Source organism: Chionomys nivalis, chromosome 12 (genome assembly GCF_950005125.1).
Source record: "Chionomys nivalis chromosome 12, mChiNiv1.1, whole genome shotgun sequence".
NCBI lineage: Eukaryota > Metazoa > Chordata > Mammalia > Rodentia > Cricetidae > Chionomys > Chionomys nivalis.
In genome coordinates, this window is record NC_080097.1 from 68,770,480 (window position 1) to 68,784,143 (window position 13,664).

At 44.0% G+C, this 13,664-nt stretch overlaps 1 protein-coding gene across 8 annotated transcripts in view; it reads left to right on the forward strand.

Annotated features, from left to right (window-relative positions):
- The window catches only part of Kcnma1 (potassium calcium-activated channel subfamily M alpha 1), a 740,126-nt gene that overhangs the window by 565,468 nt on the left and 160,994 nt on the right, over positions 1-13,664 (forward strand). For all 8 annotated transcript variants that reach the window (XM_057786232.1, XM_057786233.1, XM_057786234.1 and 5 more), the window contains exon 15: positions 2,154-2,263. In XM_057786232.1, coding sequence (XP_057642215.1) covers positions 2,154-2,263 — 110 coding nt within the window. The remainder of the gene's footprint in view (positions 1-2,153; positions 2,264-13,664) is intronic.

Consider the following 13,664-nt stretch of genomic DNA (forward strand, 5'->3'; position numbering starts at 1 on the left):
AGGACACCAGACATACAGGAGCAGACGTACAGGACCCCAGACGTACAGGAGCAGACGTACAGGAGCAGACGTACAGGACACCAGACGTACAGGAGCAGACGTACAGGAGCAGACGTGCAGGAGCAGACGTACAGGAGCAGACGTACAGGACACCAGACGTACAGGAGCAGACGTACAGGAGCAGACGTACAGGACACCAGATGTACAGGAGCAGACGTACAGGACACCAGACATACAGGAGCAGACGTACAGGACACCAGACGTACAGGAGCAGACGTACAGGAGCAGACATACAGGAGCAGATGTACAGGAGCTCCTTCCAAGAAGGTTAACTTTCAGCCTAGTTGCTCAGGCTGAGCATGAAGCAGATAAAAAGCATGGAAATAGGGAGCATTTCATTTACTTCTCGAATTTTCATTCTGGATTTTGGCTGCCAGGGCATAACCACGTAGTTGAAGCCTCTGATATTTCCCAGGCTCTCATTTCTTCTTCAGATCTCAGTGCCGTATTTCTCTCGGTTAACTGACTGAGGAGTCATGGCCAGCACTCCTCACAGCACAAGAACAAGACAGCCCATTTGAAAGAGCTACGTTGTGGATGGAGCAACTTCCTGTTGCCGTCCTGTAACTTGAGCCATTACAGGAAGATGCAGCCCAAAGCCAGCCAAAGAAGCCACTGAGATTGATTCCTCAACTCCCAGAGTGGTTCAATTTATTAATTTATTAGTTTTCAAAGATCGACTCCTATGAAATCACCTTGCTTGGAGATGGTTGTTGGGAAACCCAGCTAGACCTTATTATAGAAAATTAATGAAGTTTTGGGCATGACCCCTTTGAAACATCTTTTTTCCAAAGTAGGAATATATAGAGTGTAGTGCATATACACACGTGTATGTATGCTTGTGTAAAAGTCTTTAGACAGTACATTAATCTATCTTAAAATTAGTATTCTACCACTCAGAGATAATTGCTACTGTTCTGCTATAAACATTTGTAGACATTTTCATATGCCCCTATAATATAAAACCAGAGAGAACTTTCAACAATAAAATCACAGGATGGAGTAGATGACTCAGTGATTAAGAATACTCGCTGCCCTCCCAGGGGACTTGAGTTCAGTTTCCAGTACCCACACTGGGTGGCTTACAACCACCCATAACTCCAGAAGATCTGATGCCTTCTTCTGGCCTCCATTGGTACCCACATTCACATAGCATTTACTCATGCACACACACACACACACACACACACACACACACACACACGAATATAGAAATTTCATCAGGATTCCTCATTGCTTTTTAAAATTTCACATTATGTGATTTATTTTAATTTTTCATGAATAAAATGTATATGTATGTGATTATGATATAGAAACATGTTTCAAGAGTGGCCCAAACCCACAACGCCATGACTTTGTCTCACCTGTTTAAATACTTTATTGTGGATGTTTGAAATGGAAGCCCGGCATAGAAGTCTACGGTTTCAGGAATTGTAAAAACACCTGCAAAATCGCTCTCCAGAAATTTGCGTCAGTTGATAACTTGTCCACCATGAATGTGGTTGGGTCCTAGATCCCCACAGCTTTAGAAATCATGAGGGTACAAAGCAAAACAAGGGGCTGGAGAAGTATCTTAGCCAGAGTATTTGCCACAGTCATGAAGACCCAGGTTTAGATCCAGGACTCACATAACAAGCTGCGTATTTACAAAGGCCTGGTAACCCCAGCTGCACAATATCCAATATCCTCTTCTGGCTACCCCCCCACACATACCCACACACACACACACATACCCACACACACACACACACTTACCCACACACACACATTCATACTCTCATACAGACACAGGAAGACACACATGCACACAGTCACACATAGTTTCTCTCTCTAACATACACACACATGCAATGAAACACTTTTTTTTTGAGAGCAAAGCAGTGCTTTGAAGGAAATCCACTGAATGCAATACCTTTGGGGTCATGGAAGCATAATGGGGATTCTGTGGGTCTGCTCCCAGCTGCCGAGAAGATCATCCACCAGGAAGGTTATTGTGTCGCTAGTGCATTTACTTGTTTAAGGCTGTCAGTCCAGATCCCCTCTGTCGGTTTGTGGCTATATTTTAAACCCTCTTGCTGTGCATTTTTTCTTAGATTGAGGAAGACACGTGGCAGAAATACTACCTGGAAGGAGTCTCCAATGAAATGTACACGGAGTATCTCTCCAGTGCCTTCGTGGGGCTGTCCTTCCCTACTGTTTGTGAGTAAGTGACTGTTGACCGGACACTCTTTGCCTCTCAGGGGTGTTTATTGGGTCTGTAAGAATAGCCTCAGCCTCTGCTTGCTCTGATTGGGACACTTGGCTGTCCCCGAGGGCTCCTCTACGCTCAGGCCTGCATGTCTGTGGACAGGAAAGCAGGTCCTGACAAGGTCCTGCTTTCTAGTGCTATGATGGCTCTTATTTATCCTCTGGGTCCAAAAATCTTGAGAGTGAAGCCCTCATTTGTACAAACTTAGAGTTTGTGCAGCTCGCCTGTATATCTTCTGTAACCGCACTGTGAGACGGAAGTCTTGGAAAGGTGGAGTGAACTCAGGTGGCCCTTGGTTTACTTTGTTTAGTTTATTTAGTTTTCTGTTTATTTATGGTGCTAAAATTTGAACCCAGGGCTTTACCTTCAGCACCTATCCGCTTTTAATACAGAGAAAAATCAAATCTTGCCAGTTCCAGGACAAAGGAATTTTAATCTCCCTTCTAATTAAGTACTTGATATATAGACATCCAAAGTGCTTTTGCTATTTACGGAGGAACTAGGCTGCCAAGTGCACAGAAGGTCCTTGAAAAGGTCCTGCACACAGCTGCCAGGCTCAAATAGCATGACTCGGAACTGGTTCCCAGGGCACCTGCAGTAGGTCACACCCTGAACCCTTGGAAGATCAGGAATTCCAAGTGTCCACCTTGAGGCACAACAGTACCCCCAGACTCACCACTTAGACTCTCTCTACTGAAATAATATCTAATAAGGGTCATGTTCCCCACATACTCTGAAAGCGGTGAACCTCTAAGCCTGACCTACTAGTATCTGACTCCATAGCAAAGGTCAATAAATGGTCTCACTGATGAAAACTGGGGAGAAACAGGCAAATCTGGGCTGAAGGAGAAAGAGCCCTTTACTAGCCAAGCCTATCACCTGGGATTCTAGAGCTGGAAATCTAACGGTGCTGAATCAAAACTGAGAGGGCTTCATAGTAAAAGAAACCCAGGGTCTTTGGGACTCCTGTTCTGCTTTGTATGCAGGAGGGAGGGGTGGGGACTCCTGCCAGGGAGCACGGCAGGTGTTCTCTGCCAGGCCCCAACCCCCCAGCACTCCAAAATGGTTTGGTTGTTTACAGAAATTTCTTGCCCTGTCTCTAAGCGATAGTTTAGATGCTAAATGAACTGGAAAAGTGAATAGATAATTGATTCGGAAGGAGTTCTTTTCTGGAAACGGAAGCCCTGGTGTAACTCCCGTGAGCACCTTTCCCTGCGAGCAATGTCTCTTTGAAAGTTAACCGTTCCGAGATGCTGGGAGGGTATCGTCCCTGTCGCTCAGCCTGCTTTGGATGGGCAGTCTAGAGAAGTCAGAATATCCAGGGAACACACTAGGACTCTTTAAGAAGGCCCTTGAAACCCTCTGTGGTCAGTGTAGGGGTGGTCAGGGCATCAAGGCCGAATTGGCAGTGGAGTGGGGCCCTGTGATGTTCGGGATGCCAGCTGGGAAGTTCCGAAGCTCTTTTACTGGACCACTGATTTTCCCAGTTTAACTGGTTTTGCACCTGCCAGGCGCACTCCCAGGGAAGCTGTCTGGCTCTTGCAACTTTTGTACCTTTTTCTTCCTCTTCCCCTGGAGAAAAAAAAGTCAGTGTTTCTTAAAGACTAAGGGTGAGGACTGTCCCCCTAAGAGGCTATAACTGGGGTATCACTGGACCCATGGACTTGGTATTGTTTAATTTGCTCAAGGCTCATTGCTGGTATTTCTGGACCATGTTATCTCGCAAAACCTGGATCTCCGAACTCTCTTTAAAATCAGAGTTGGCCACACCGGATCCATGTTTCTGACTTCCACTTGCTTTAATGAAAGGGCAGTGTAAACTTTCTCTAAGTCAGCTTAGAGTGACACCAACAGCCCAGGTCAACTCTGCCCTCTTCCAGCAACAGAACTCCTTCAGCCTTTAGTGCCAGCTCAGGAGTCAGGCAAATAGCAGCTGTGTCACCCAGTTACAGCCTCTAGGGGGAGCAGTTCTTACCAGTCATCTTTAAAAGGACTGGCTTTTTCCCCTGTGGCAGAGGAAGAGGAGGGTGGGAAAGCTAGGTGTGCTGAGGCAGCTTCTGAGGGTGCTCTCCTGTCAGGCACGGCACTAGTAAATATGAACTATTTCCCTTGATTGATTTTCGTCTTTAGAGCATGCTCTAATGAGGGAAAAGATCTCTTAGACGTACCTCGTTGTCAGTGAATTTAGTATTTGTTCAGTAAAGCTTTTGAATGAAAAAAAAAAGCAACTTCTGATGTGAGTGAGAATGTGTTCAGCCTGGTGCTATTATTCCTTTAATGCAGCAATTCGGCAGAGGTGGAACCAATCAATAAAGAGAGGACATTTAATGAGATTTAGGAACAACCCAAAACATTGAAGCTCTCTTCAAGCATTTGATTATCTTGAGGCTTAATTATCTGTGTTTTCTACTTTAAATTAAAGAAAAGCCATAACTCAACGTTACCAGCAGTTTAATGATAACACTCTTCAATTCAGGTTAATTAAAGCGCAGCTGTAATTAGAGTGCGGCGCTGTATATCACTAGGCTGCCGCGTAAGTATTTTCATTACTGTAAGAATTGGCTATTCAGTTTCAAGATGGCATAAAGGACGCCCAAATATATCTTAAGCCGGTTTGTGGAGACGGAAAAGAATCGGGGAATAGTGTGGGTATAATAAAGCACAGGTAAATATGCATATCTTCAGAGCAGTCTCCATGGTTATGTACCCCACCAAAACAGCACGCCAGCAATGATGCTGCGAGGCATGGGAAGAAATGGTGTGCCCTTTCCCGGGCTGACAGAAGCATGCCACCCTGCAGGGGGGACTGGTGCAACCCAGAGCTTTCTCAGAAGTGAGGCAGAGCAGTCCCATGAAGACAGAAGGTGGCAGATACCCAGGTGAACTGAGGAAATCAGAAAGGCCGGTGCAGCGTGGGAGAGGCAGAGGGAGGCCTCCAAGGCCACTGCCATCAGGAGATCCTAGCTATGGTGTCAGCTTTTAGCGTCTACTACCCTGTGTGTAACCAAAGCTGGGACATTGTTCCCAAGCCAGAATCTAATTGAGACAAAATGAGCAATTGTATGTAGCCATTGTCTGCATTCATCTGCATATTCTCCCAGATACGCAAAATAATGGAGTAATGTTTATAATGACAAGGCAAGAGGTGTCAGCATAAAATAAACATCTCATTCTGTGCACAAAATACCCCTTAGCTTGAAACTTTGAGACTCAGGGGACCTGGGTGCACCTTTCCAAAACAACTTAGAAACAAATGACAGCACCAGGGTTCCCAGGGTAGACCAAGGGGATCCAAGCTGCTCTCACGCAACTGAGAGCAGTTTGGAGTAGGTGACAGCTGAAGGCTGACTCATTCATGCTTTTGTGGGGAACTTATAAAATGAGGTCCATGCTTCATCTCCAGTTGTTAAATCTGGAGTAAGACTTAAAAATATACATCTTTTTTTTTTTTTTATGAGCAAGTGAGGTGATCCTTATAGAAAATTCGAGGACATAAAACCACCCCATCCTTCCTGCACAGCACCCTGCGCTCTGGGCTGATAGCCTCTGTGTCCTCCTTTGAGCCCATCATTCAGACAAATCATAGACTTGCAGGTGGTCGCATCTTTTAAGCTTATGTTAAGCTCTGAACCTTTGGGAGCTGGAGAGGTAGCTCGGCGACTAGGCTGAGAATGCTTGCTCCTCTTGCAGAAGAGCAGAGTTCAGTTCTCAGCACCCACTAGGGCAGCTCAGAACCATCTCTAAATCCAGCTCCAGGGAGTCTCATGCCTGCTTCTTTCTTGGTAGGTACCCACACCCATATGCCTACACACACACATGCACACACACACACACACACACACACACAAATATTAAAAAGATCAGGACTTTTGCATTAACTTTGTTTTTAGCAGCAGCTTGGGTCGTGACACCAGCACTCACCTGCTTCCCTTTCTTCCTGTTCCCCTCCTTCCTATTAAGTACTTGTGAAGGCGGGGCTGGCCAGTGTCAAGCCTACAGGAAGGCTAGGGTTGTGAAGGCACATTTGCCCTCATAGGATCTTATTCTTGAGAGGTTCACACAACATGACACTACAATGCATAGACTGAAGTCACAGGAAGTGAGGTCAGGCCCCCAGGTCAGCCACTTTCTGCATTAAGATTCTTCCTGTCTGTGTACTTTTCCTGTGATCTTATCAGATGTCTGGCCTTAGACTTGGTGCAAGTTATGAGACTCCTCATCTCTCAGTACATGTTACTGATCTAGCCTATCTCTCAATTCAGCATCCTCTTCTGCCCCCAATCCCATCAAATGTAAGCAGGAAGAAAGGGAGGGAGGGAGGGCAGACACTGTAGCAGTTCCAGTTTCTTTTTACTTTTATTGATTAGTAAATTCTCCAATTATTAGTCACAAGTCACTAAGGACAAAAATGTAATGAATTAAAATATTTTCACCAATGTGTTTAGCTTGCTGCCTTGGATTTTTTGTTTTATCTTAATTGATTTTTATTGAGCTCTACATTTTTCTCTGATCCCATTCCTTCCTCTCCCCTCCCATTCACCCCTCTCTCATGGTCCCATACTCCGAATTTACTCAAGAGATCTTGTCCTTTTCTACTTCCTATGTAGATTAGATCAATATATGTCTCTCTTAGGGTCCTCATTGCTGTCTAGTTCCTCTGGGATTGTGAACTGTAGGCTGGTTTTCTTTGCTTTATGTCTAAAACCACTTATGAATGAGTACATTTAATATTTGTCTTTCTAGGTCTAGTTACCTCACTTAATATGATGTTTTCTAGCTCTATCCTTTTGCCTGAAAATTTCAAGATGTCATTTTTTCCAGCTGTGTAGTACTCCATTGTGTAAATGCACCACATTTTCTTTATCCATTCTTCGGTTGAGGAACATTTAGGTTGTTTCCAGGTTCTGGCTATGACCAACAATGCTGCTATGAACATCGCTGAGCACATGTTTTTGTGGTACAATTGAGCATCCTTTGAGTATATACCCAAAAGTGGTATTGTTGGGTCTTGAGGAAGGTTGTTTCATAATTTTCTGAGAAATCACCATACTGATATTCAAAGGGGCTGTACTAATTTGCACTCCACCAACAATGCAGAAGTGTTCCTTTTCAGCATAAGTTGTCATCAGTGTTTTTGATCTTGTTGTTGCCTTAGATTTGATTAACTATGAAACATGGAAACTTAATAAAAATTCTTTTGAATACCAAGTAAAGAATTTGTTTTTCCTTTAGTGCTGTCTTTAGAGTTTGAAACTGGACTGAGGGGGCTAATGTCCATCCTAAGGAAGCTATGGTGTTTGAATGTGCTTGCAGAATGTGCAGCTGGAATGCAGGCGTTATGCTCTTGGAGAGTCTTCCTGTGGACTAAGGGAAGACTCCTGGAAAAGATGCATTTTTATATGAGCAGATCCTCTAAGAAACTTGGGTTTAGGAAGAGGGTCAAGGTCAAGTCCCAGGAATCAGAAAACCTGGATAATGCAGTACCATAGGGAGCTTTCTCCATATACACATGCTCTGTTGAGGTTTCCTAACGAGACCCTGAAAGGGCACATCGGTTCCAGTGTGATATGTGGTGCTTTGAGGGGCAATAATGATAGTAGTTTCATTATGCTAGCAAAGGCGAAGATGCCCAGGTAGGTGGGGTGGGCAGAACGACCCAGAAGAAAGTAGATTCAGCAATCAGATTGGCAAGAAGAACACAGAGTTCCAGGTCCCGAGTCTCACAGCGAACCTATTAGTCAGTCATTCATCACTTGCAAAATATAAAAGCTTAATTGTACAAGGTTTTACAGCTCAGAGGGGAGGAGGACAAGAGGTGTATTTAAAATACGTGTCTCTCCGCTGCTCGGCAGCTGATGGAGGTGCTGAGTGTTTAGTACCCAGGTAACCTGAGGGCAGCAGCGGGCAGTGTGGAAGGGTCGTTAGGCCCAAGCCCAGCTACAAAGTGTGGAGACACTGTGCTGGCTTCAGGAGATGGAGAAGACTCCAAGGAGAGGGACTCTAATTTTCTCACCTATCCACCTGCCTCTGTGTGCCTGGAATTCAGAAAACTGGACTCCTGTGTCATCTTGCAAGGACAGATCTTTCAAAAGAAGCCACACAAGGAAAGTTAAGATTGGCACAGCTCAGACAGAGGACAGAGATGGCCCTCTTGCCCAGTTGAGTTTTCTGATTCCATTGATTGTGTACAAAAGATCTTCCAATCTCAAAGTGTGAGGGAGGCCAGACAAGTCCGCTTGTTCTGTGGTAGACTCCTGTAGCCTGACACCAGAAAGGCACATGCCTACAGAACTTATGTAAAACCTTAAGTTGCATCTTTAAAAAAATATGTATTTTCTGCTGGGCAGTGGTGGCCCATGCCTTTAATTCCAACACTCGGGACTCAGAAGCAGGTGGATCTCTGCGTTTGAGACAAGCCTGGTGTACAGAGAGAGTTCCAGAACAGCTAAGGCCACACAGAGAAACCCTGTCTTGGGGAAAAAAAAAAGATCAGTGATGGTTCTATCTAGTCTCTTATGTTGGGAGTTTTGTAAATAGGGCTCAACACATATGAACATGTATGATGTGAGTGTAATCACTACTCCTGCTACAGGAACTGACAAGGTGGCAAGTAGTTCTTTCTGTACCAGCAGGCAAAGCACTAGCAATAAGCCCCACTACAACCCTCAAACAATGCAGATTCAGAATTCTGGACAGGGTGAAAGGCCAGTCAATGGGCAGGAGATTCGGTTAGAACTGGGGTGGCTGCTAGGGTCTCACCTGACTGCTGAGTGTTGAGAGTAAGCACACACCCTATGTTGTATGTCTCAGGGAAGAATGATAGTCAAACTTCACCCAAAGGGCATTTGCTAGCACTAAAAATACTAACTGCCCACCTCAGAGAATTAAATTATTTTGACGTTTAAATGTCTTAGGATCTTCTAGGGAGGAAAGACACTGTGTGTGTGTGTGTGTGTGTGTGTGTGTGTGTGAGAGAGAGAGAGAGAGAGAGAGAGAGAGAGAGAGAGAGAGAGAGAGAGAGAGAGAGAGAGGGCGGGGCATGCATGGATGTACATGTATTTGAGAGTGGGTGTATTCTGAAAACTTCCCCATTGACCCTTATCAAAGCTATGAAAAAATGAGGTCTAGCATCATCCCCTCTTGTAGTGATGAGGCAAGCAGGCCTGCTTTTTGTCACGCCTGGCTCCCACACGGCAAGCTTAGCCCTGGAATAATTACATGGAAACTGTATTCATTTAAATACTGCCTGGCCCATTATTTCTAGCCTCATATTGGCTAACTCTCACATCTTGATTAACCCATTTCTGTTAAATCTGTGTAGCACCACGAAGCTGTGGCTTACTGGGAAAGACCCTAACCTACATATGTCTTGGGCTGGAGATTCATGGCATCTGCCTGACTCTGCTTTCTTCCTCCCAAAATTCTGTTCTGTCTACTCCACCCACTTAAGGGCTGGCCTATCAAAAGGCCAAGGCAGTTTCTTTATTAACCAATGAAAGTAACACATAGACAGATGACCCTTCTACATCACCCTCTAACAGCCCAAATCCCTTCTATTTTCTTGGTGTTCAGTCTTATAAGTCTTCAATATATATATACATATATATTATTTATATATAATATATAATATTTATATATAATATATGTTATATATATTAGATATATATTATCATGTTCAGAAACTATTTTTTCCAATTAAAGTTGAATATGGTTATATCCCCTCTAACCCCTTGATCCTAAAATCCCTGTTTCCTAGTCCACAGTATTTGAATTGCTTCTAGTGTTATTATGGCAGTTATCCTGAAGTCCCGGGGCCTCTGGGCAGCTGGAGGGGGCTGGTACTTTTGGGAAAAGCTGTCTTTAGAAGGCTTGATGGATTTAGTCAGCTTAAAAACTGTTTTTCTGTTGTCTGCCACTTTCCTGGTGGCAGAGTCCTTTGCTCTAAGCCCCAGCTTTGCATCCACTTTATAAGCACACTGGAAGGTGCAAACTCTATGACAGGTTTCCATGCTTAATTCACACCAGCAAGTAATCCTTCCAGTCAAGGGGACTGATTTAATGGCAGGGACAATTTATTTCTCTCTGGGTAGTTAGAGACAGCTGGACTCTAATTCTTAAGAGCCTTTGTTCAGGAACATCTGGGCTGAAAATGCTATAGTTAACAGATGATGTCGGCAATAAAAGGAAAGGGGCTTTGTATAATGGCATTGTCAAATTTGGTAGACCTCTACTTAATAATTATAAGGAAAGCAATCTAACTTGTTATTACAACAGTTTTATTGCAGATTGCTGGTTTAAGACCTTTTTGTGACAAGTGGCATTTCCCCCCCTCTTAGAAGGTGAAAAAAAAAGATCATTTCTATTTCCTTGTAATTTTTGCAACTAGTGACAACTTCCCACATTGGACATATTGGGAAATTTCCTTTTTTGAAACCAAGAATTAGACTCTCGCTAAGTTATGGCTGGGTTTGTCTTGTTTACTATACTGTGAAGGCTTTCTGGCTTTTTTTCTCTCTTGTTCTTTCGCTAACCCTGATTGTGCTTCGTGATTCTATACCTGTTCTGTATACATAGTAATCCAACAAGCTGAGCAAAGCCAGAGGAATAAAGATCGTGCCCAGATAGGGCTGAGCCAGGAGGCTGAGCCAGGAAGGAATGGGCAGTGTGGCACAGTGGAGAAGGGGCAACCCTTGGAGGAGTCCCTTTTAACTAAGTAAAGGATCGCTCCAGTGTGACTAGATTTGATTTGCAAAGGAACACTGAGAAGCCAGGTCCTTTGAAGGAATACTATGCTGTTCAAACAGTATGGGTCAAGTTTGTGCTGGGCTTCCCTGGGCTGTCTCTGCTCATATGAGCAGCAGCAGCACACATTAAATGGAGACCGCCTCTTACTTTTTTTTTTTTAAATGCAAAAGCTATTTGAATGCAATGTCCACTCTACTTTACCAAACGAAAATAATTCGAGTTAGTATTCAACCAAAGGACATCAGTTTTGGGTCATCTGCAAACACATTCTTAGGCATGTGCCCTCCTGTAACACAGCATCTAGAAGAACCCAAGAATAAATGACTCTCTGTATCTTCAAATAAGATTCGCATCTTGGCCTAATGGTTGGAAGGCAAATGTTAGATTCCCAGAGCTTATCATGATTATTATCTGTTATTATTTCCATTTGTGTCTTCCCCAGTCTGTTGGCATCTAATCTAACAAGCAAGACAAAAAGCATCTTATTTCAGGATTCTGCACTCACTTCCCACGCTCTGTTAGCTCTCTGTTTTATTCTCCATTGTTCTAGCCACTCCTGTGAATCTCCTGTCTCTTCATCCAGTTTGCTTCATGCAGCCTTCATCAAAAGCTTGTTCTTTACACTCCCTGAATGCCAAGGAGGCAAACTTGTGCCCTATCCACTAGAGACATTTAGCACATAAAGGGGGTGAGCATAAAATTACCTTATTAGCTCCCTTTTTTGCTTATGTAAGCTGGACATCCACCACCACCTTTGGACCTCTGATCCCACTCCACACCTTTCATATCCTTAGACCAAAGGATGTTAGTGCTCTCTGTAGCAGGATTTAGCAAAAAAGTGTGATTTGAACACTCAGAGAGCCATACTTCTCTTTTTGGGTTAATTGATGGTTTGTCAATGTGGTTTACAAATATTGAAAAGATACCGGTTTGAGCAATATTTAAAACATACATGAGTATAAGGAGGCAGGCAGATGGGAGGGGGGAAGTGGAGCAGTAGCAAGAAGTGGGCACTGGGGGACATTGGAGAAGGTGTACCTCTCGAGGAGTTCCTTTTAGCTATACGAAAGATGGCTCCAGTGTGACCACATTTGATTTACCAAGGAAAGCTGAAAATCCAGATTTTTTTTTAAAAATATGAAATTGCATGTTGGTGTCTATTTCCAGTTTTTTAAGAAATACTGTGTAGTCAGACAGTATGGGCCAACTACATGCTCATCTCCCCTGGGTTTTCTCTGCTCATAGAGTAGCGGCAACACCATATATGTTACATGGCGACTCCATCTCTATGTATTTCTTTAAGGCAGAAGCCATTTGACCTTGAGCTTGTGGATTTTCCCTCCTTGGACTTCAGTTAATCTTCTATATAAGAAGGGGATGATGTGCTGGAGAGATGGCAGGTCTTGTAGAAGACCTGGGTTCAATCCCCAGCACCCATATGATAGCTCATAACCATCTGTCAGGCCGTGCACAAGATTGCCTGGGTCAGATTGACCTTCTTGCCTGAGCAAAGTCCTTGATTCTTTTTTTTTTGGTTTTTCAAGACAGAGTTTCTCTGTGGTTTTGGAGCCTGTCTTGGAACTAGCTCTTGTAGACCAGGCTGGTCTCGAACTCACAGAGATCTGCCTGCCTCTACCTCCCAAGTGCTGGGATTAAAGGCGTGCGCCACCACCGCCCGGCAGTCCTTGATTCTTAAACCCAGCAGGGTAAATGGCACTGTGGCAACTAAGAGTGAACACACTCACCCTACTACTGCATTTGATCCTAGTCCAAATGAGACAACAAAATGTACACTTACTAGGAGCCACTCTTCCTTTCCCTCCAGTAGGGTTAAATCTATACAAGCAGTTAAGAGCTTCGATCCTGCAAACTATGAGAGCCCTAAATAAAAATGGCAGTTCTCCACAGGACACCAACGGAGTGATCCCTGCTGAGATCAGATATTTTTTGGCTACTATTTACATTCAGTAGTGTGTGCTTGATCCAGTAATTTGCTTCAACAACTAGTGCATAGGTTATATAATAATAGTTTAACAACAACAACAACAACAAAAACAATTTAAACTCCAGGAAGAACAGCAGCACAAGAAGGTAATTGTATCCTGTGGACCATAAACTAAGACAGTTTTCCTTGCTGGGGTTGGTGATACTTGGGTTGGTGCTTTAGACTTGTTCTACACAACCACCTCAAAGTCCAGGTCATTAGTCTCCTGACAGGATCAGAACACCTTCAAATCAATTGTAGGGAGAGCCCAGATAGCCATGTATGGAAGTGTTCCTCTGAAATCCCGACTATCTGTGGATGGTAATACCAAGGAGCCCAATGTCTCATGTAAAAAAAAGCAATTGGTGTTATTCCCTAAAGAGAATGGGAGGCTCTTACTGTGCACCAGCACTTTCCTTGCGAGCCACACATCTTTATGCCTAACCTATCTTATTACGTCAGTTCCTCACTTGAAACCAACCACAGGTGCTGAGGAGCTGGCAAAGTGCACCCTGTGCAAGCGTGAGGACCAACCCCCAGGATCCATGGAGAAAGGCAGGTGTGGGCATATGCATTTGTAATCCCAGTGCTGGGGAGTACCAGGGAGGGAGATCCCTGAAGCAGACT